The 24656-nt window shown below is 41.5% G+C and overlaps 1 protein-coding gene across 4 annotated transcripts in view; it reads right to left on the reverse strand.

Moving 5' to 3' along the window:
* Positions 1 to 21187: 21187 nt before the first annotated feature.
* Positions 21188 to 24656, reverse strand: part of DYRK1A (dual specificity tyrosine phosphorylation regulated kinase 1A) — a 165576-nt gene continuing 162107 nt past the window's right edge. For all 4 annotated transcript variants that reach the window (XM_030577788.1, XM_030577778.1, XM_030577766.1 and 1 more), the window contains exon 11: positions 21188 to 24405. In XM_030577788.1, the coding sequence (XP_030433648.1) occupies positions 23791 to 24405 (615 nt within the window). In that variant the 3' untranslated portion in view covers positions 21188 to 23790. The remainder of the gene's footprint in view (positions 24406 to 24656) is intronic.

Consider the following 24656-nt stretch of genomic DNA (forward strand, 5'->3'; position numbering starts at 1 on the left):
CCCACCAGACCCAAGCACCTGAGAAAGAAAATTCTTAGTACTACCTCAGAGTACTGGCCCATTCCATCCAATGTCCCATCTCCAGTGGTGGCAATCTCTGATGTTTCAGAGGAAGGAGACAGACAAATGAAATCGAACACAAATTCCCTTCCTGCTGAAGGATCTACTGAAGCCCTGCAGCATGAGATTTTAGGAACGTAAGACAGGAACTGGAACAAACCCCCAGGGCTGCTGAGCCCTGTCCTCACAATATCACAAGCAACCTTGATGTATAATCCCACCCAGGTTTATCAAGCTCTACCCTAAAACTAGTTAGATTATTTGCCCTCACACTTCCTATTGGGAGGCTGTTCCAGAACCTCACTCCTCTGGTGTTTAGAAACCATCTTCTAATTTCCAGCCTAAATTTATTCAGACAATTTAGATTCATTTGTTCTTGTAACAATATCATCTTTAGCTTAAACAGCTCTTCTCTCGTAGTGATCAGCTGAATCAAAATGGTGAAGCCACTCATGAAATTTGGATCCAAGGCTGTATTCAATCCTCCTCCTCAAGATCCAGGGCTGTTCAGGCCCATGTCTAGCAGATATAAGCAGTGACATCATCATAAAAATCCTTCCACTGAGGGGAAAGAAAAAGAAATCCATCTAAAGGTGTATATCCTACAAAATCTATGGTGACCAAAGTGGAAGTCAAGGGAGGCTAAGAATATTTGATATTAAATATCTGAACTATTTATGGCATGCACAAGGTACAGGGGATAACCAACAGCATGCTGCCAAGGAGGGCAAATGTCATCTGACATGGCTGAGAACATTATTATTAGAATGGAGAGGGAAAGAACTGATAAAACAAGAACTATAGTGGAATCCAGAAGAGGAACCCACAAAAGCTTGGAAGGGATTTTACTACCTAGAAATCTACTAGCACCTAGATATGATTGAAATTAGTGTTCTGTAAGTATCTTATTATTAAACAGATATCTTGAGAGGCTGGTCTCTCTTGGGATGGAGTAAATGTGCTAATACAGCAAGATGGTGTATCTGTCATATGCACCAGGCACCACTATAGCAGCATAGAGATGAAAGAGTTGTGTGTGTAATGCAATATGATTTACAAAGGATTCAAAGCGATTCTTTCAAACTCCCTTAAAGAATTAATATATTTTCAATGATTATTTAGAATGAAAGGCTCAAAATGCATGATTCCTAAAACAAAAATTAATTCACTAGATACTTAATCAGGACAAAATCAAAATTGTCATTAAATAAGACTATAATCAACCTATATAGTAGGTACCAAATATCATGTTACCTGCTGTAAAGATTGATAAATAAAATTTAAATCCTAACTTCTCTGATCCACAGCTGTTTCCAGTGGTTACCCACACATTTGACAACCTATGTGATGGCATTGTGATAAATACACTTCACGTAAAATAACAGCCTCTTAATATGCAAACTCTGCTGTTCCACCATGATTGCTGTATAGGAGGGAAAATCTTTGTACTGCAAGCGCCTCAAAGTTCCCTCCTCCCCACCCAAGTATGGAGAGCCAGGGAGCACTGACAAACCTGTTCTGTTTCCCTTTGATTCTAGCTGAAAAGAAGCTAATGGCAGGTTCTCCCCCTCTTCCCCTGAAAGAGAGGGAGAGATGGAAGTGGCAGACCTCTACCGCTTTCTCAATCTGTTCCCCTAGATGGGAAGGGAACCAACAGGGGGACCTATCTTCCAGTTGAAGAAAAAAAGGCAGATTGTGATTTATCAGCTTGGAATATTCTTCTCCCACCAGGTGCTGCACCAATCCACCCACTGGTAGGAAGGCCTGGAGCTCCATAAACTCCCCAGCCAGAAAGAGCTTCTCCCGCTACTGGCACTACAGCCATTCCTACCTGGTATCTCCTCATTTCACCAGTAGTGGCTGAAGGATGGGAGCCGAGCTCCCCTAAACCCAGGAGAGGAAGAGGAACAAGTCTTCCACTCCCACACACTTTCCCTTACATAACTTCAGTTCAGCAACTGTAGCTTGTTGAGCTGATGTCAAGGGACAGGAGTCTGTGAGGTGATTAGCTCAGGAGCATTAGAATACTGGACTGAAACCAAGGCTCACGGTATTTGTGAGGTTATTGAATTAACACACCCCTATTTTCCTAGGACTTCGTGAGCTCACTGTCTCAGTAAAACTCCTGCTCTCCCCTACATTTCCCCACCACAACCACCAGTGGAAAAATAGAGGAAGAGGCAAAACACTGAAAATGGGAACAAAACACACTCGCTTATGTATTTATTTCCCACTGGGAAAAAGCGAGACCCATGTGCTCCCTCATGTGGCCATGGAACTTGCTGCTGTTTCTCAAACGTTGAGAGCAGCCTGGAAAGTAGTGTGCCCCACAAGCTGACTCTCAGAAAAAACAGACTTAAATTCCTCTCTTCTGACATGGAGTTTGTCCATGAATTTGGAGGCACTGTCCTAATTTAAATAATCATATTTTGCCCATAAAGCCTAATAATTGGCAATCATCATTTGCAAACTGGCTGAAGAGTAGTTTTGGCAGCCAAATGGTCTCTTCAGCTACTGAGTCTTGGTGGTCCCTGTTGCCTGGTCCTTTCACGTACTGCAGCCGCAACTAAAGGCCAGGGAATAGGATGGCTGTGAAATTGCTCAAAGCCTGGTGAGAGGGCCAATCTCCTCATTTGGATGTAGGCACTAGGGATGAGGTGTTTAATTGGTTCTAACTCACCCTCATTTATCAGTGTCACCAATTGTCCAGGCAAAAAGGTATGTACATCTCCAAGAATTTATGGATTTTTCCTGAACAACTTCCCCAGGTATTTCAAAAGTGTCCGCCATAGAGGGTAACAGTTCCTGGAAGGTCTTGTAATCATTAGTCTGCGCGCTTGATGAAAGAAATACTTCCACGTCAAGTGAAGAGAAGGAAATAGCTGCTGGTACAATCTGTTCATCACCCTGCAGATCTTTTCCTCAGAGCCCTATTCCCGCAGTTATTCAGGAGGAGAATTGCCATTTCAGCTCCCTGCAGTTCTCTTTGATGTCTCAAGGGAGATCTGACCCTAGATGGAACTGCAAAAGCTGGATGTGAGCCCCACAGAGTATGTCTACACTGCAACTAAACACTCATGGCTGGCCTGTGTCAGCTGACTTGGGCTAATGCGGCTTCGGCTCATGGGGCTGTTTAACTGCGGTGTACACATTTGGGCTTGGGCAGAGCCTGAGCACTGGAACCTCCCTCCTCATGGGGTCCCAGAACCTGGGCTCCAGCCTGAGCCCTACATCACAATTAAACAGCCCCTTACCGCCAGCCCTATGAGCCCGAGCCAGCTGACGTGGGCCAGCTGTGGGTTTTCAACTGCAGTGTAGACATACCGCATAGGGATCAAATGATAGGAACCTTAGAGAGTGAATCAACGATGCTTCCCTGCTACGCTCAAAGGCTGAAGAGGAAAAAGAGTATTCGTCTTCCGGAGGTGGAGCAACCTCAACTGGGGTCCCAGGTCAAACTTCAGTGTGTGCCCTGGTTCTTCAGAGGCGCTTGGCACTATATTAGGAGTAGTGGTTTCTACTGAAGAGGACATCTTCACCACAGATGAGAAGTGGTAAGTCAATTAGTGCTGAGATAGTAAGATCACTTGGAACTGTAAAGGCTTATAATAAGAAGAATGGTAGTACCAAAGGCAGGCAAATGGAGGCCATGGGTGCTGAAGTGGTGAGTACTGACATCAGGGCCCAAGAACCTTGGAAAGACAAAACTCAGCCTGAGATGGTACCGATACACAGTGACCAGAGCCTGAAGGAGGCCAGTGGGACCATCTTGGGCTTTGAGCTGCCTTCAGAGAAGCAGGATGAGGGGATCCCTGCCTTTTCTTGCTACAACCCAGTGAGGGTGACCTAGACCTGCTTCTTTTAGTGGAGCAGCATCCTCCCTCCCCCAGACCACTGTTGCTATACTGGTCTCAGAGGATGGTTTCTTTAAGGCGTAAGTGGAAGGGTCCATGGGGTCTAGAACCCATTTCTGCAGACTCACTGGCAGCTGCCCACATCCACACTGCCATTCAACAACTCCTGTGCAGCAGGGAACAGCAGATTAGCAGTGCCTACTGAGGCCCCGATTTCCCCAGGCCTTGTATAGTGCGTCTGGGCCAAATCCATGGAGGCTGTCTGTGCAACTAGACAGACCCTGGCTCACTGCTTACAGTCAGACCCAGCTGTCTTCCTGATATCTTGACTCGCTCCTAGCATTGCCAGATGTCTGGAATGCCCAGTCAAAAAGGGGCAGTTAAAAGTCTGTTCAGTGGCACAGCGGGACTAAGGCAGGCTTCCTGCTGCCCATGGCACCCAGAAGCACCCGCCCTTTCCCCAATGTCTTGCTCCAGCCCTGATCCCCCTCCCACCCTCCAAACCCCTCGGTCCCAGCCCAGAGCCCCCTCCAAACTCCTAATCCCTTATCTCCAGCCCCACACAAGAGTCTGCACCCCCAGCCAAAGCCCCTCCCCACACCCCCATTCCTCACCCCATCCTGGAGCCCCCCCACACACCCTGAACCCCTCATTTCTGGCCCCTCCCCAGAACCTGCATTCTGAGCCCCTCCCACACCCAAACCCCCTGCCTCAGCCTGGAGCGGCCTCCCATACTCCAAATCCCTCAGCTTCACCCCCTATGCCTCCTGCACCCCAAAGCCTTTGTCCCTGGCCCCACTACAGATCCCACACCCCTAGCCAGAGTTCCCACCCCCTCATGCATCCCAACCTACTGCCTCAGGCCGGAGCCCCCTCTCATACCCCGAAGTCCTCATTTCTGGCCCCACCCCAGAGCCCGCATCCCCAGCTGGAGCCCTCACCCCCTCCCACACCCCAACCCCCTGAGCGAGCCTGGTGAAAATTAGCAAGTGAGTAAGGGTGGGGAGAGCAAATGACAGAGGGAGCGGGGATGCAGTGAGCAGGGGGCAGAGCAATAGTGTTCAGTTTTGTGTGAGTAGACAGTTGGCATCCCTACTCCTGCTTCCTGGGTCCAGAGCACCCTGACCTCTCAACTCTGCCCTTGCTCCACTAGTCCAACCTCAATGCAGCCACTGGGCTTCTGACTTGGCACAACTCACTGACTAACTACAGCCTGACCCTTCAGTATGACACTAGCGCAGGCTAGAGCTTTAAACCTTGACATGTGGCCTGCAGCAAGGATCCTGACAATAAATCCCTGAGTTGTGAGTTGTCCCTGAACTTAAGCACTTCTTGAAGAGGTTTATTTGTATCCAGGAGAGGCTGAGACTAAGAGGGGCACACAGATGCCTCCAACAAAAAGAGTTTCAAGCAAGCAGTTCTCACTTTTTGCATTCTCAAAGAAAGACTGGCAAATGATGTATTTCTCAGGAATGTCCTCCTTACACAGACACCTCATGTATCCATCATTAAGCAATGCCACTGCATTGCAAGAGAGCCAGTTTTCAAACCTAGGATAGTTTAGCTCTACCATAAAGACTGAACCCAATACAAGGGAAGTCTCACAAGAAAAAATACTTTAAAAACAGGTTCAGGGTTTATTTTGTTTTGTTTTTTAAAAGGAGGTAAAAAGACTAACTACAACTATCTAACTAGTATTAAAATCTCCCTTAGGAGCTATTTACACTAAAAAGGTTAGTCACAGAGTGAGCAAGAGACACAGACGTTGCTAGAATTCAGATTCATAACCATGGGCAGTAAGAAGGAATGGAGGGACAATTGAGGTCTCCCTGCCCTTTGTGCACTCCCAGGCCAGGTGCATGAGAAAAACAAGGGCATGGGAAGAGCACCAACAGGCAGTGCTATCCAAAAGAATCTGATCTTGAACACAAAGTGCACATATTCCAAGAGTAGAATTTATATGAACAATCAAAGTATTAAGACTTTTCCTCAACCTTTTTTCAAATAGAAAGAAGTAAAAAGAGAATGTGTGTGAGGGAAACACTTTCCTTTAGATTTTTTTACTCTCTCACTGACTCTTCTCCAGCGGTGGGAAAAACAAAAAAGAAGTTCTAAAAGCAAAAGGAACCCCCCATTTTTCCAAACTTTTTTGCTTCCCTCCTCTGCCCATCTTTTCCAGTTTAAAAATATGGGGAAATAACTGCAAACCAAATTTGTATTGTTCTCAACATGGAAAATCTCAGAGTTATGAACACGTCAGGAATGGAAGTTGTTCATAACTCTGAAATGTTCATAACTCTGAACAAAACATTATGTTTGCTCTTTCAAAAGTTTGGAACTGCACATTGATTTAATTCAGCTTTGAAACTACTATGCAGAAGAAAAATGCTGCTTTTAACCATCTTAATTTAAATGAAACAAGCACAGACAGTTTTCTTACCTTGTCAATTTTTTTTAAACTCTCTTAATTTTTTTCAGAGTTTACATTTAACACAGTACTGTATTGTATTTGTTTACCTCCCCTCTCCCCCCATGTCCGCTGCTTCCTGATTGCATACTTCTGCTTCCAAATTAGGTGGTGTGTGCTTGACTGGTCAGTTCATAACCTTGGTGTTCGTAACTCTGAATTTTTTCATTTTACAGTAGAACGTCATTTTGTTTTGAAGTTTATCAAAAAATTTCAAATTAAGATGTTTCATTCAAAAAAATTATGGGGGGAAAAAATCCAGTTTTTCCCTACCAGCTATACTCAAGCACTTTCGCCTTGTTGGGCTAATTTTCAGCTATTGACTTCTGTGAGATTCCTGATTCAGTATTTCTAGCTTAGTGGGCCGATGCAAAGGGACAGATTGCTGTGACATCACTGGTTCAGCATATCTCGTTGCTCCAGCTGGTTTCAAGGCTCAGGTGTCGATGATCCCATTGGCTCTCAGCACTTGTCATTTGCTGGGCTGATGTCTTTGCACAGTCCCGTGTAAAGTTATTGGCTCAGCTCCTCTAACATACTGGAATTATGTGAGAGACAGGGTCTCCCTGAAGTTACTAGGTCAGTAGACACTAATCTTTTGATTTCCAGTCCCACTGAATTTATTTGTTCAGAGTAATTTGTGAACAGTATTTTTATAGACAAAAAATAAAAATTTAGGTAAATGTATTAATTCCTCATATAAATCCGAAAATTTATTTCTTCATGTTCAAAAGACTGAATTGAGGAAAAATAGCAGCAATGAATACTTTATCTGGTTGTAGTAAGGGGAAATGGCAAACAGTACAACAGGTTGTATTAGTCGAGGGAAAGAACCCAAAGCAAGAGATGGTACAGAGAACCTTTTGAAAACTAGGTAATTCTCTGACAGATGATTGACATAAGGCAGTTGATTAATTTCTTGGGTGTGGCAGTCACTACTGGTGTAGGCAGGGTTTTCTACTACTGTGAAACAGAAGAGCTCAGAACTGGCACCACTCCAGAGGCCCAACCAGTCCTCCTTCCGGCAACTCTTCTTCAGCCTCCTGCATCCACTCCTACTTTGACCATGTTGTTCCGTTAATACTTGGAATGTAATGCTGGGAAAGAATTGTGAAGGAAGCCAGAAGCAAGGAGGTAGCTGGGAAGAATTAGTGAATAAGCTGGAGGACTACAGGGAGGAGGACTGTTTGGTACTTTTGAGGGGCTGAGGAAGATACTATGGGAGGGGCCTCATTTTGTTGCTAAAAGGGAGCAGGTGGTCTAGGGGAGGCAACATCTTTTTATTTATATAACTCTTAAAATAACACATGAATCAAAAACAGATTTGTATTCTATTCGGGTTCTTATACTGACCTCCTCACTATAGTATCTCTGCACTGCATTGCAAGATTTGACTAATACCTACCACATGGAACACACTTTCTCTCAGTCTCCTCCGCAGGCCCACGGGGAGAACTGTGAGAGAGGGTTGCTGCTGCTGTTTTAATAATGTTTATATATACACCTGCGAAACTTGCGGTTCAGACCAGACCAATAAGGGGTTGCATTACCACTTGCCCTGCAGTTCTGGGTACCTTAAACACTATGCTGCTGTGGTTTACAGCCTGACACCATCAGCCAGCATACAGGCATGCAGGTCACACCCTGGTTTCCACTGCCCAGTTACTTTTTGTAGAATGACCCCAACAGACTCTCAGTTCCAAATTTCCACAGAACCATCTGCCCCACAATGTCCAGCCCTCATACTGACAGAAGTTCTGCTCTTTTAAAGAGTCAGTACACTACAGCTTATTATCTTGCCCTGGGTAAAACACATCGTTCCCTTCAAACCCAGCACTGAGTTGGGTTATAATAAAAATAAAACAAGTTCTATTAACAAAAGATACCAAGTAGAAGGAATAGATAGAAATGGTTACAAACAAACACCAGTAAAAACCATTTCTAAAACTCAACTTAATCTGCTATAGTTCTTGTTCAAGATGGTTTCCCTACTTTCAGCAACTTCCCCAGCGTGACCAGCTATTCCAGCCAGAATCCATCCTTACAGCATCAAAATGTTGGTGTCTTTCATCAATCAAGAGACAGATACTCCAAAGTCACTCAGCAATTCCTTATATTCCCAGAGTTTATCTTTGACTTAAAAGTCAGGAAGCTCTGCTGGGGACTCAGCTTGGCTCTGTTTTCTGTGTCTTCCAAGGAGCCAAATGCCATGTTCATTTTACAGTCTCTGATTTTACAATACAAATGGTTTCCTGTAGTCTCCAATGCAAATGAATAGTCAATTCTCCATGTTCCTGGTAACGCCTAGCTCAATTTGCCACTAAGCCAGAGGTGTTTGCCTTCCTGGGTGTCTGGAAAAAAACTGTTTGCCTCCTTTATCTGTTTACAGTCTCCAAAACATAATATTGGAGAGTATCCATAATTTCACCTACAGCACTGTTTCAAACATTTCAGTGATATTAATAACTAGTGTGGTGTTAGTTTTCAAATGATATATTACCTGACACCTTTTAAATAAATATCAGGACAACAGTGCATGAGTTGTATCGAGCTGGTCAGGCCAGCTGAGTTTTACTGTTACAAGCAAGGGGCCCTTTGTCATCTGGCATTGGGGTGCTCATAGGTCACACTACCATGTTATGCATTTTAATTACTGAAGGCCAGGTCAAAAAATGTAGACCTTGGACTAAGAGGTCGGAGGGTTCAGCCTGTTCTTAGATCCTGTCAAATTTTGGTGCAGAGGCTTAGACTAGTCCCCACGAAAGCACCATCTCTTACATAGACCAGTTTTACCCTTACAGTAGATAGTTCCTTTGTGTATGAGAAGTAGTGTTGTCAACTGTGGTCCTCATCCTGGAGCTATAAGTGATTTTTTAGATACCGTGGGCCCAGGTTATGGAATGTCCTGAAGACAAGGACCAAGATCTTGAATTTGACCTATATTCTTTAGAGAGCCATTATAATAAGGATTAACAAAAATAAAACCCTCTTTTACCCACTATCCCCCCCAAAAAGGAGACACTGGATCAGATCCTAAGCAGGTATAAACTGGCACAGCTCCAATGACTTCAAAGAGAACTGGTGCGATGCAGAAAAGTAATGTAAAGGTATGATGTTAATATGCATTAGGATATCACAATACATTATCAAATGGGAATCATCGTCTAACATAACAATTCTCAACAGCCCTCTTATGCACAGTTGCTTAATGTTAAAATTTTGGTTTCTATAGTAGCTCTAATTAAGCAGTTCAGCATCACATGCCACGTATACATTATGAAATGTTTCAGGAGGTCCCCTTATGTCAAATTACTTTCTCCCAGAGGAAAAAGCGTCCATCCTTAATCTATTCTTCCACTAACAGAACAGTGTCTTTCCACTAAAGTTTAGAAGACACTTCGTTATTACCAGACTGTGCAATATCCAAGAATGCACTTTTCTGTATGTCCAGAGGAAGGTCATACAGAACATGGCGCACACATTTGAGATTGGCATATATTAAATATTTCCAGTACATCTTCAATAGATTTTGCAACCTTGTGTCAAAACAGTGATTAATGGGACAACCCCTTTTGGAATTTAAATTTTATACATTCATCATTCCCACCACTATCTATTTGAGCACATATTTCTGGAGTGATATGTTCTATGAATTAAATGAAACATACACATTTGGAGCTTTCCTCTGATGGAGACTGGAATATCTAACTAAGCTAAAACAATTGTTCATTCAAATCTCTTTCCCATTAAACAGTAGCTTCTATTTCCCTGCATTTGGTATATACAACATAAATTGATATATTATTGATAAATTCTCTCTCTGTTCAAAGTTGATATTCTAGAGGACTGAATTCAGGATACTCTAGTTTCTCAAATTAGTTATCTTTCAGTAAGCTCCTTTTCTGGGGTCAGGAGAGAAAAGATTAACGCTCTTTGGTACAGAACACAGACGAGCAACTATGCTTGTCCTCAGTGTTCTAACGGTTAATGAGGAGAGCAATGGTCAGACCCCTATCTGAAATATTATGTGCAGTATTGGTCACTGTACCACAGGAAAGATAAAATTGGCTTGGAGAATGCACCCAAATAATTTTCTTTTTCAGGGCCCAATACAAGATCTTCTGTCAGTTAAGTTGTTGACCAGCAGAAAATCATCAAGTGACCAAATCCAACAATGCACCATAAAGAAAATCTGAAACTGACCACATGCCTTCTTAGGTCTTTTTAACACAACCACTATCTGGAATGGTTTCTAAAGAGACCTCCTCTACCAAAATGTGCTTTTGTACATAGGGCCATGGAAGATGGCAACAATGGACTTTTCACTTAATCATCGTTCCTGTGGTAGACTGTAAACTTGTTGTCATGGGGTCCCTTAGGGATGCAGTGCTTTCTATAGGGAGAGACAATGAAACAACAGGACTTATATGGAGTAGAGGCTCCAGGAGTTCCAACCACCTTTCTGGCAGCCTATAAAAACTTATACTTACCATTAGGTAAGGATGGCTAGGCATCAGGTTTCTTCCCAGATGCTGTGATTAACTCTTCAACATCTATATGAATCAGAAAGCATACATCCGGCTTCTGGCTGAATTTAAGACATGTTTTTTGCCTCAGACAAGAATCTGATAGATTACACCGGGGTCAGCACCTTTCAGAAGCAGTGTGCCGAGTCTTCATTTATTCACTCTGATTTAAGGTTTCACGTGCCAGTAATACATTTTAATGTTTTTAGAAGGTCTCTTTCTATAAGTCTATAATATATAACTAAACTATTGTTGTATGTGAAGTAAATAAGGTTTTTTAAATGTTTAAGAAGCTTCATTTAAAATTAAATTAAAATGCAGAGCCCCCCAGACCCATGGTCAGGACCCTGACAGTGTGAGTGCCACTGAAAATCAGCTCACATGCCGCCTTTGGTGCACGTGCCATACATTGCCTACTCCTGGATTACGCTGTCTTTCCTAATGCCTTAATATTCTCCAAGGGAAATTGTTTGGCATATTCCTCAGCCAGGACTCCAGGTTTTTACTAACAATTTCAGAATCAAAGTCCCTGTCCAGAAAGTGAGTCCCTTCCTCTAAGCTACAAAGGGCACAGGGCCTACAAGAGGGGCCCCTTTGGATGAGCCTGCTCTGCCTCCCAATAATAACTGCAATGAGGGCAGAAAAGAACTTGGAGCCAGCTATGGAATATGATCCAAGCAACTTCCAGGCTCCGCAGTCTTGTCCTACCTTGATCGAGAAGGGGGAAAAGAGAATAGGGTAGACAGTTGCTGGGAAGAGCACTGGGCTGATGCTGACTGTTCTGAGTAAACGAGGAGAAGGAGAGTTCCCTCTTCCAGCCTCGACTTCTTGGAAGGCTTAAGTTCTGCTGGGGATGGGGATCCTCACCGCCCACCATATTTCTCAAAGTAACAGGCCTGACAAGAAGCCCAACAGGTAACCACTTTTGGGGGTGCAGAACATGGGAAATGTTGCTCCCCTAAGGCAGAGGAAAGCATATATTGCCCAAGGAAGAAAATCTGGCACAGATATAGAAGGGGCCAAGCTCCAGAGCCCTTTGGAATGGTTTGACTCACCTTTGGAGTTAGCAGGAAATGAGATACAGCCTAAATGTCTCAGACTGAAGAAGAGATTACTAGTTAGAAAATGACAGTAAAAATGATATTGTGGGGCTCCATGTTTATTTTATCTCAAGTATTTTCATTTCAAATTTGCTTATTTAACAAGTGAGATGATGGGATTTCTAAATGCCAGTTCTGCAAACTTGGGATCTGAAAGTCAAGCTATGCTCTTTCTGACTGACACCACCATCAGTAGTAAAGACTGAACATGCCAAGTTGCAGCTGTACAGCCCCATTATATTCGGTGGGCATGCACAGGTGTAACTAATGGCAGAAATTTCTTTTGCAATTGGAATTTAGCTAATTTGTTTGATGATGCACAAAGCAGAGTGGAAGAGTGGTCTAAGTAACTGAACACTGGGCTGTCAGCCAGCTTCCCCGAGCACTAACTTTGGCACTGGAACTAATTTGTTGCATGGCATTGGGCAAATCAGTTAACTACTCTACCTCAGTTTCCCATTCCGTAAAATGCATCTTTCCTGGGGAGCTCCAAGCGTTACATTTTTCAGAATGGTGTACTAATAGCTAAAGTGCTAAGCAGTAGCATTCTTTTTGCCTTAAATATTAATCAAATATTGGTAAATGTTAACATTTCAGAAGTGATACTATCAACAATATTCATAAAAAAATTTGAAAACCTTAATTAGAAATGTATTTTTTAATTCACCGGTTCTACTATTCTTTATCATCGTCTATCAGTAATGCCTAAACATTATAATGGGCCTGTAAGATGATGTGTTCAAGGAGAACACTAAGCCTTTCACATTGCAGTAGGACAAACCACAAAAAAGGATGGAAACTGAGTTGTCTGCTGGGAGACTTCTTGTGGTTTTAGAGCCTTTTAATGTGATAAATAAAAAATCCTTGCCTCAAGTGAATCTGTAGCAATTCATTATTACAAATACTACTAAATGATGTAAGCTTAAGTTCAAGCAACGGAAAATGACCAAGCTCTACTTTAAACTAAGCAGAATTCTCAAACACTATTGAATAATGGAGATAAGCAGTTCTTTTTTTTCTTAACTTTGTTTTTTAGTACTCACTAAAAAGTTAGATATCGGTGACAGATATTCTAAACTCTCACAGCACCTTACAGACTTTTGCATAAGATGTGTGTGATCTCTTCACCCACAAAATCACAGCTATCTTCAGAACACATAGTAATCACAGGAGTTTACATGAGACTTTGAATGCCTCTGCTATACACTCCTTTATTCCTCAGTAGGCTCTGTTCACATCCAATTTATACATTTTTACATTATCAAGAGACTGTTTCTATTCGCACCACAAAGAATCTTATGTTCTTTCGAAAATAACTGTCTCCAAAGAACTGGGTGGAGGATATGGACTACTGCACCTTCATCTTCCGATGGTACATAGTCTTGTGGATAGCATTGCTTTATTTTAATTACTTTGGGCAAAGGATAAACTTGTCCCAGGTACAGTAATTGAGTTCTATTGAATATCTTTCCCTGACTATCTCAACTACTCATTTTCTGTGATGGTTCGATCACAGGTAAGGGTCAACCCTGAAAAGCATCCTATGGCAGAAGGGCTATAATTTGCCCAGACTTGTGAAATGTAAGATCAAGAGACGCTTTCGGGGTGGGATATTTTTCCAGAGAATCCCAGCCTTAGCCTTCTAACTTTCAGCAATGGCCTCCTCATAATATGTAATCTCTGTGCTGGAATCTGGAGAAGCAGCAGCTTCAAAAAGAATGCCTGCTGAGATAATGTAGTTTGAAGATTCTTTCACTGGATGGAAGGGAGGACTTTTGCCCTTGTCTGAAGTCTCAGTGGCTGCTTTGTCTCTATGCTCCCCAAAGTGCTTACCAACAGAATATTTGGAAGGATATATGATGTTAGCCTGCAATTCCAATTTCTTCAGATGAAGCCATAGTTGCCCCTTCAACATATCTTTGGATGTTTTCAACACACAACAAATCAGAGCCAGGGGAAGCATCAGTCCTGAAAAAGCTGTTGGAGAGATCTTTAATGTAAATTTTATACAGGGTAGGGTATGGGTTGGGTTGGTTTTGTTTTTTTTTTTGTATGTGCTCACAATGGCCTCCCATGTAAGACTTCACAGTTAGAGACCACAGCTAATACTCTTAGGGCTGAGGCTGTGGCTGCTGCATCTAAATTTAGTCTGAGTGTTGTCGTATTCTCTGGTTTGTGAGTTGGCAGGAATACTATCTCCACTGTCATAACTATGACCTTTTTACTAAGGAGTCTGGAGTAAGCTTAACATTAAGCAGAGTAATGAAGACATTTGAGTCCTTAGGAATACATAGGTCTTGATAGGGAATTCCCACTCCATCTTAATCCCATCCTTATAAACCAAGAAAGAATGAATTACACAGCCCTTCAACCTTGCAAGGTTCTTTATTTCATTTTAATTTGGAGGGAGGAAGAATTGATGTTTCATTTTCTAAAACTAAAAGCACCTGAGAAGATAGTGCTTTATTTGTGCTTAATTCTGGGAAAACTTAATTCAGAGTCCAGGGTATTTCACTGTAAATCACAGATTTAGAGATTTCTCTGCATCAGAGGAACTGCATAGGAGACTCAGGAGAGGTTTTACAAATGTGTTAAAGAACTGTCAGGAATATCCTACACCAGTCCATGGGAGAAATCCCCAAGAAGTGGGAAAAGAGCCTTGTGAGGGGAGAGAGTGTGTTACCAGGGAGACTGAAAGGGAAAGCTGCAGACACCTATCCTGCATGTCTCCCTAAGGAAAACAGTGCCCACTTTATGACCTCCTGCAGCTGGCACAGTCTCCCAGCTCAGACAGACTCACGCTACCATGCTGAAAATACCCATGTGGGCATTCCAGCGCAGGCACTCAAGCCCATCCAACCCCATACACTTGAAAGTCTAAGCTCCAGCCTTATAGCCAGAACATCCACATTGGTATTTTTAACACACTAGCTCAAGCAGCCACCCAAGCTGGGAGGCTTGCTCTCAGCTACAATGTAGGACAAGCCTCTAGAGCCTTGAAGGCAGGACCATCTCTCAGAGAAGGGAGATCTGAATCACTTCATCCCCATGCTCCCTGATGCTGGGTCTGGGCTGAGTGGAGACTGCACTGAATGAGGCATGAGCCAGAGCAATTGGTGACAAAGGACTCAAAGGTATCAGAAAGATTGCAGGCAGCTCAGGCTTTCACGGCAGCCAAGGCTTTTCAGGTAAAACAACTTGTGGGAAAGGAGTGATGCTTTGCGACCTTCTGAACCTTGTGTGCGAAGATGTTGCCTACTTTCTGGCTGGGAACAGGAATTACTTCCCTCCAGGTTGCTTAGGGGTGCAGGAAAAGGAATTGTCTTCCCCCAGGATTCAAGCTGTGGGAATAGGAGTCCTATGCCTGAGGGAGAGGCAGTGTGTGTGAGGGAGTGCTTAGAAAAATGTACCCCAGCTTTAGTAGTAGTGTCCATCTTAAAAAAGGGATGGAGGAGAACCCGGGGAACTACAGATCAGTCAGCCTCACCTCAGTCCCTGGAAAAATCATGGAGCAGGTCCTCAAGGAATCCATTTGAAGCACTTGGAGGAGAGGAAGGTAATCAGGAACAGTTAACATGGATTCACCAAGGGCAAGTCATGCCTCACCAAACTGACTGCCTTCTATGGTGAGACAATGGCTCTGTGGATAGGAGGAAAGCGGTGGACATGATATATCTTGACTTTAAGCAAAGTTTTTGATAGGATCTCCCACAGTATTTGTGCCAGCAAGTGCATTAGATGAATGGATTATAAGGTGGATAGAAAGCTAGCTAGATTGTCGGGTTCAATGGGTAGTGATCAATGGCTCAATGTCTAGTTGGCAGCTGGTATCAAGTGGAGTGCCCCAAGGGTCAGTCCTGGGGCCAGTTTTGTTTAACATCTTTATTAATGATCTGAACAATGGGATACATTGCACCCTCAGCCAGTTCATGGACGACACCAAGCTGGGGGGAGAGGTAGATAAGCTGGAGGGTAGGGATAGGGTCCAGAGTGACCTAGACAAATTGGAGGATTGGACCAAAATAAATCTGATGAGGTTCAACGAGGACAAGTGCAGAGTCCTACACTTAGGATGGAAGAATCCCATGCATTGCTACAGACTGAGGAGTGACTGGCTAAGCAGCAGTTCTGCAGAAAAGGACCTGGGGATTACAGTGGATGAGAAGCTGGATATCAGTCAGCAGTGTGCCCTTGTGGCCAAGAAGGCTAACAGCCTATTGGGCTGCATTAGTAGGAGCATTGCCAGCCGATTGAGGGAAGTGATTATTCCCCTCTGTTCCGCACTGGTGAGCTCACATCTGGAGTACTGCATCCAGTTTTGAAACCCCCCACTACAGAAAGAATGTGGATAAATTGGAGAGAGTCCAACAGAGGGCAATGAAAATAATCAGGGGGCTGGGGCACATGACTTATGAGGAGAGGCTGAGGGAACTGGGCTTGTTTAGTCTGCAGAAGAGTGAGGGTGGATTTGATAGCAGTCTTCAACTACCTTAAGGGGGCTTTCAAAGAGGATGGATTTTGGCTGTTCTCAGTGATGGCAGATGACAGAACAAGAAGCAATGGTCTCAAGTTGCAGAGGGGAGGTCTAGGTTGAATATTAGGAAACACTATTTCATCATAAAGGTGGTGAAGCACTGGAATGTGTTACCTAGGGAGGTGGTGGAATCATCATCCTTAGAGGTTTTTACGGCCTGACTTGACAAAGCCCTGGGTGGAATCATTTAGTTGGGGACTGGTCCTGCTTTGAGCAGGGGGTTGGACTAGATGACCTCCTGAGGTCTCTTCCAACCCTAATCTTCGCTGACTCTGTGTCAATGATTCTTACCTGTTCTCAATGAAGGGAGATTCCATGCAGCCTGCTCAACTGTCTCAGAGTGGACCTCACCACACACTAGTTGCGAGTCAAGTTCCTGTGGAGAGGAGAGGTGAGGTACTATGCATTGCACCCTCCCCAAAAAGCCAAAGTCATTTCTAATTTATGCATTTATGTACTGAGATTAGCAGTTTTGAGGAAGAAAACCTCAAAGCTAATGAAGAAACAGACATTTAGTTAAAAATCTTTTTAAAATCCTCTGAAAGTTCTAGTACAAAGGTTTTTGCTGTGTGCACCGCTTGGAGCTGGGGAGCTCTTCCTGAGGTGCAGAGCTAAAATCTGGTCTGCCCCCAGATATCATGGGAGATAGGGAATGGCCCAATGAGAAGCATGTCAGATATAGAGAGGAGCAAGAATAGAAGAAACCTCCAAGGTACTGTACCGAGGTATCTCACAGTGTTGTCCTAGTTAAACTGGACCAATATTGTCTGTCAATTTGAGGCATATGGGAAAATTTCTAGCCACTATTGTGAGATTCAGAAATGACTGACTGGCCCATCATACAATTGGCTGTTTTGGATTCCCAGATTTTTGTTTTAAGAGCTGATGTTCTTGGTTCACTTCAATACAAATACCGCTTCCTTTGGAAAAAGATTTACTGTACTGTGCAAGTTACATACTTCTGATTGTCTGATAAGCAAGAAGTTATTAGCTCATATTTTCCAACAATAACTTTGTTTTTTTTCTTGTTGCTCAGACTGGAACACAGTAATCTTCAAGCTGCTCTTAGATTTTTGTGTCAGGCAGATTTGTTTCCTATTTGAGCTCAGCAGCCTTACACTCTGATAGCCATTGTAATTACTTAGCCAGGATGACGTGCAAAAGTGTGTTAATGTTTCCTGAATTTTCATCAGGAAGGGAATTACTTTTGATGGCCCAGAAGTCCAGTATCATAAAGGATGCCCTACACTGGATCCACAATCTGTCACAGAACCTATTTCAGAATACATACACAAATCTATGTATATAAATTAATAGATTTTCTGTCCTTTCTATTCCATTGCTACTGCTCTAACAAAGGTTTCCAATTACCTGTTCATAGTTAGCCTCACCTCCATGCTCATCCTCAATCTTTCTACAGGCTTTAGTAGTTGATGACTCTCTTAACAGACACTGTGCACCTGACTTTTGTGATGCCGTTCTATCATTATGTATTTTCAGTGTCTCTTGTGATGAGGCTCCTACTCCTCAGCCCCTCTTCTGTTGGAGACTCACACGGCTCTGTCCTCAAGTCCTTTCATTTTCTCCTACACCTTATCCTTAGTTGACTGAATGAATTAACACAGCATTAGCTGTTACCTCTACGCTGACACTAATCTACCACCTACACATCTGTTTCTGTTGTTCACCTTCCACATTTCTGACTTTCTGACATATCATCCTGATTGGTTCACCACAAGAGCTCAAGTTTAAAAGGCTCAAACCAAGCCCTCTTCTCCACTTTTTCCTTTCTCAATTACAACAACTTTCATCCACAGTCACAGATATTTGTGACCATCTTTCATACCCTCTCTTCTTTATCCTGCATATCAGGACTATTGCTAAGTCTTGCCATTTCCTCCTCTTCCATAACATATTGAAAATAAATCCTGTCACAACAGCCAAAATATTTATCTATGCCCCAGTTATCTCCCATTTTCATTACTGGAATTTCCTCTTCTCTGGCTTCCCTGAGACCCATATTGCTTCCATCCAGCCAATCCAAAGTACAACTGTTCAAATGATCTTCCTGATCCAATCAGACCACATCATTACCTCTTCAAATCCCTTCACTAGATCTCCCAAGATCAATCTAATTAAACCTCATTCTCATTTTCAAGATCTACACAATTCCACTCTACCCTAATCTCTTACCTGATTCCTTGTTTTATTGCCTCTCAACCCTATCACTCCATCAACTATACCAGCCTCACCCACAGCTCCCCCCTCCACACCTTCATACCCTCCAGATTTGCCCACTACACATACATTTTCTCTTTAATTCAATTGTGCTAGGCCCTAACCCACCCCCAATTCAAATCTCTCCTAATGACCCATTTCTTTTCTGAGACCCATGAGCACAAACCCAGATGAGTTAGATTGTTCTCTCTACACCATCTTTAGAAAAGTGGGAGTTGTAGTTTATATTTGTATGTACACCTTCCTCTAGCTTACTACCCAGCGTATCACATCTGTATTTGTCATTCAGCTCTCTAGGGCAGATACTGTGTTTGTGTCTTATGCAGTATTGTCCATATTAGTACTTCATAATAAATCTATGTACAATCTTATTCGTTCAAGAAATTACACACAATCTTAGATGGGGGTTGGGGAGGGCTGCATATTTGATACCATTATCTTGGAGAAATGCTAAGGAAATTAAACAACTGCCCTCAGCAGGTTAATAAAAAAAGTTGGAAAAATTAGGAAATTAAAGGTAATCATCAAGTGGACAATAAATCCCAATTTCTAAAGATCATTAGAAACTGCTTGATATACCCAACAATGGGGTGATTCAACAGGACCCAATCAAACAACGGTGTGCACAGAATACCTATAATCCTAATAGAGCAGATATGTATGTGTGTTTGCCTGGCAACCATAATATTCTGTAGAATTCTAATATTCTGATGTGCACCTCTACATCAGGATATATCTTACCACACTGACATGCTGAATCATATATAAGAAACTGGTGATACTGATCTTGTATATTTTGCATGCAAGGTAGATTTATAATCATATACAATTTCACTTTATGAGTTATCTGGTTATTTTGGAAATTTAGATATTGCCATGCTATCTCAAAGTGTTGTACCACATTCTGATTAAAATAATAGCATTATGCAAAATCAATACAGCACATATTAAATGGATTAAAAACAGGTTAAACCAATATATCTCAATGTAACAGTTAATGGGGAAATCAATAACTGAAAGTGTTTCTAGAGAGATTCAATAGGGTTGGCTTTCAGCTCAAAAGTTATTTCAGTGTTTTTTATCCATTATCTGGAAGAAGATAAGATCATTGCTGATAAAGTTTGAAAACCACACAATAATTGGTGGTGTCATAAATAAAAGGACAGGTCACTTCTACAGATCTGGATTGCTTTGTAAACCAGGAACATTCAAACATCATACATTTAAAAATAGTCAAATGCAAAGCCATATTCTAGTAAAGAATATAAGGTCATACTTACAGAATGGTTGACTGCATCCTGGAAAGCAGCAAATCTGAAAATAACTTAGGAGTCATTGTGGATAACCAACTAAACAGTTTCCAGAGCAATGCTGTGGCTAAAAAGCCTAAAATGCAGTCCTTGGATGGATAAACAGGAATAGGTATAAACAGATAGGAGTAAAGTGATATTACTCTGTATATGGCATTATTAAGACCATTACTGGAACACTGTGTCTAGTTTTGGTATCCACACTTTAAAATGAATGTTAAAAATTGAAGAAAGTTCAGAGAAGAACCACATGAATAATCTGAGGTCTGGAAAACATGCTTTGCAGATAGAGACTTAAGGGGCCTGATAAAGGCAGCTTATTAAAGAGAAGGTTAAGAAGTGACTTGCTCACTCTTTACAGGGAAGATGTCTGAACTAGACGGCTCTAACCTAGTAAGCAAAGGCATAACAATATCCCAACACTGGAAGCTGAAGCTTGACACATTTAAACTAGGAGCCAGGGGAATAATTTTTAAGTGTGGATAATTATCCACTGAACTTCTTACCAAGAGATGATGTTGATTCTCCATCTCCTGAAACCTCTAAATCAAGATCGGATGTTTTTCTAAAACATATGTGCTAACTCAACCAAACGATATGGGCTTGATGCAGGAATTACCAGGTAAAATTCTATGCCCAGTGTTCTGAATGAGGTCAGACTAGATCATTATAATGACCCGTCTAGCCTTGAAATCTATCAATTGATTATAATAGTAGGAACTCTAAAGTGCATATAAGACGATCTCTGTAATATTCTGAAACTAGTGGATGAGAATATAAACAATTCTGAAATTAAAAACAATATTATATGTCAATTGGAATCAAGCAGGATCAAAATGCGTCAGTGTTTATATACATCGATGACATATATCTTGCTGTTTCAATTAAAAACTCAAAATGATCTGTTACGCCTCCAACTTTTACTTCTGTAATTTTTTTTAAAAGTCTGTGTCAATGTTTATCTAATATTTACATATTTTACTATAGTTATACCTACCAAACCAAGGTTTGGAGTAGGTTAATTGCATAGGAAGATATTACTATGTTTACATTTTTCTCTTAAATTACTTTTTTAAAAAGCACAGTAAAGAGTCTGAGGACAAATTATTCAACTGTTTATCATACATAAGACTGCATGACTATAATACAAAGGGCTTGTCTTTTTCATTTAACGTTACAATATACACAGCAAGTCTGGACTAGATCTTACAATCTGAACACAGGTATTTAACCTTTTCCATGCTGTTTATGTTTACAATGCACAGAAGTCCTGTAACCAAACTGTGTAGTAAAGCACACAAAACTGGACTGTAACATAACACAGTATGCAGAAGCATTGGATTTTATGATTTTTCTTTATGTAAATATTTTTTTAAACTGCTTTAATTTTTGGTGCTTGCTAAAGTGTGGCAACCAACACAGGAAAAATTACCTATATTTTATATTACCCTTATATTTCTAGACAGCAGTAAGTACTGGATTCCTTTTTATATTGCTAAACTCAGTGCTCTGTCTCTAAGATGACCGCATTTCAATCGCTGTAAACTTTTCTGAACTACTGAGTTCAAAAATACTTTAATTCACAGGCTTGAGATGTCAATACAAAAGAAATATGGCTCCCGTGATAGAAAAATTGTGATTTACAAAAACTGACAACCCCAGGTACTCATTTGCATTTATACAGTAGTCAGCTGCTGTGTTGCCATTGTTAAGTATAACAAAAAAAAAACTTTTGTTCAAAAAAACCTGACCAAGCCAGCCACATGGAATTGACCAGTATAAGGATGCAATATTCTTCTGCTGAACTACGTTTTTAAAGGGCTTACTGGCAGAGGTAGATCACTGCTTCTGTAATATCTAAGGGGCAAACAATGTTCTGGGATGGGTAATTGCTGAATTACCCTTATTTTTCACTTCAATTCACTGAGTTTTTATTCATAATATTTATAAAGCTTTATGTGGGCCCATAAATTTAGCAACTGCCAAGCTGACTGTGTTATATTAAGGCAGCATAACCCAAAAATCAGGCACCTGTTAAATACAGCCTGCTAACTTCAGGTCTCTCGTGAGCTTTTTGCTTTACTCATACTATTATTTTGGACCTGTTCATGCAATCAAGGTCTTGCCTTCAAGTTTACATTTATGCTAATAAGGAATACAAGAATCAACTGTTGGTTTCATAGCTTCTGGATCTAGTGTCCCTTTTACCTTCAGAAGCCTGAACACATTTAAAATGTAACAGATGTTATAGTCTTGAATTAGATGTCAATCTATTATGTTCAGTACACAGATTGTTGTAAATGTATTGGCTATGAATTCAACAACAGTTCCAGTTTTGTTTAAGCAATAGTACAGCCATAATTTTCAACTGACATTTAAAAATGGTCTAATTACACCTTGTGTCAAAGTGCAGAACTGCTACATTATTGGTTACAGACATCTATGTGCTATAAAAACAGCTTTGGTACAATAAATTATCAAAAAAGAAAATAAATTTTTGTAAAATTCACAGCATAATTGTGAGGCAAAAAAGCAGTCACATAAAATTCTGCATTTTTTTAAAATGTTCAGAATGAACAGAAGACATCTTTGTGCAGAAGTAATGGTGGAGAAACCACGTGCCGAGAAAAAGCAAAAGAAAAAAGTAAAAAAGCAGGAAGGGACACAGTTGTAGCTATTTCCATCAAACGCAAACCACTACTTCTGTGACCTTCAACCAATAAGGAAGTCAACTTTATGACACACGCAAAGTGACCTTGCAATACCTTACAATAAGTGGGTCACAAAAGTCTATTTTAAAAGAAAGGCCTCTTGAATTACCCATTCTCTGTTTTCAGCATTAAGGACTGTCTGCAAAAGCATGTCCAAAAGTGATTGCATCTGAAATGGTAGGCTCTTCTAATTTAAGAGTCCAAATCCATAAGGCCAAAGGTTATCTCAAAGACCACCACTTAAGACCTCCCCAAGACTGGCCAGGACCAACCTGTTGATTGCTTCTCAGTGCACCTTAGTTATGAGACCAGTCATATTCCAATACTAGCTGACTGTGGTCTCTAAAATATGAGAGACACAGAATCCCATTACAATTGCTGCTTTGATCCTCAGTAGATTCAGATAAGGAGAGTTCTGATCACCGCCACTTAGCATGCTTACTGTGCCTTACAAACTCCTTTACAACTGTCCCTTTTTACAGCTGAATATTATATATAGTGTAATCTGAAGGTCCCTCTTCCTTACAGTACTGCATTTCTGTGCCCATGTATATTTGGGGAACTTAAAAAACCCATATTACTCAATCCCTCCCCACCAACCTCAAAGGGTCCTTTTATGTAAATCATGTGCAGTGCTTTTAAAAAAAATAATTTGCAACTAAGACCAACATTTGAACATTAACCCCTGTTGAATGAGAAAAAAAAAAATCTACGACTAGGTTGTGGCAAGTTAAAATGGGAGGAAGGGGGGAAGCAAAAGGTGAGACAACACCTCTAAGCTATCCATTAAGGTGGGTTTGGACATGGCTCTTAAAAAAACTTACATTGTCCCTTTGCAATCTTTTCAAGTTTAAAAAAATAGTCAGCTTTGCCCTCCTGTAGCGGTTCAGTGAGTTTATCTCCTCCTGATTCAAGCAGCTTTGCACTTTGTTTTTGGAAAAACACCACTTCTATAAAAACACACAAGAAACAAACTTAGTTTCAGTTTAGTCACGAGCTAGCCACAGGACTTTGCTGAACACAAACTCCTGTCATGGGAGACTCTTCTCTATCAATTCCTTGCCTCATTGCAAGATGTCCTTCAGTCATGTAATGAGCAGGACCTGTATTAGCAGAAAACTGGTATGTCGGATGTCCAGCTATGCCAGTCTCTTGGCGCGGATTAGAATAGACTGTTAAATTCATGTCTATAGCTCCGTTTTGTCCGAAGTCCAAGGTATTAGCAGCCACTGGGCGATTCTGATAGACTTGATTGCCTTGGTTACCAGTAGAAGAGGAAGATGTAGAGGAAGAAGTAGTTGAGGAAGACAGAGATGTCATGGAGTGGTGACTATGGCCCACCTCCATAGAATCCTGGGTGGAGGAGCTGTTTGTTGGAGAATTGTAGACTCTTGGCCTGGTCCGGCTACCCAAGGCTTGCTGTCCATGATGATGGGGGTGGGGGTGGTGATGGTGGGAGTTATTCCCATGATGGTGATGTAATGCATTCTGTTGCTGAGGGGTTACATGAAAGGTGGTTTCTTGAACTGGATGGGTTTCAACGGTGACCTGTGTAGGAGCTTCAGTGCTTGTCCAACCAAGTGGAGGAGGAAACTGCTGTCGAACCTATGACAGTAGTTTAAGAAATAAAAAGTTTAATCAAATATGTTTTATACGCCATTTATACAAAGAGCTTAAAAACCATTAAAATTTACTCACTAAATGTAAAAAATAAAACTAAATTTTAAGTAGTATAAAAACTGATAAAAGTACGAAGCTAGAAATATTTCTAATACGCTTTTCTAAATGCATCTTTGGAAAAGAAAAACTAGAACAGAAACTTTGATTTTAATATTGCTGATACACTCAAGAAAAAA

This window comes from Gopherus evgoodei, chromosome 1 (assembly GCF_007399415.2).
Source record: "Gopherus evgoodei ecotype Sinaloan lineage chromosome 1, rGopEvg1_v1.p, whole genome shotgun sequence".
NCBI lineage: Eukaryota > Metazoa > Chordata > Testudines > Testudinidae > Gopherus > Gopherus evgoodei.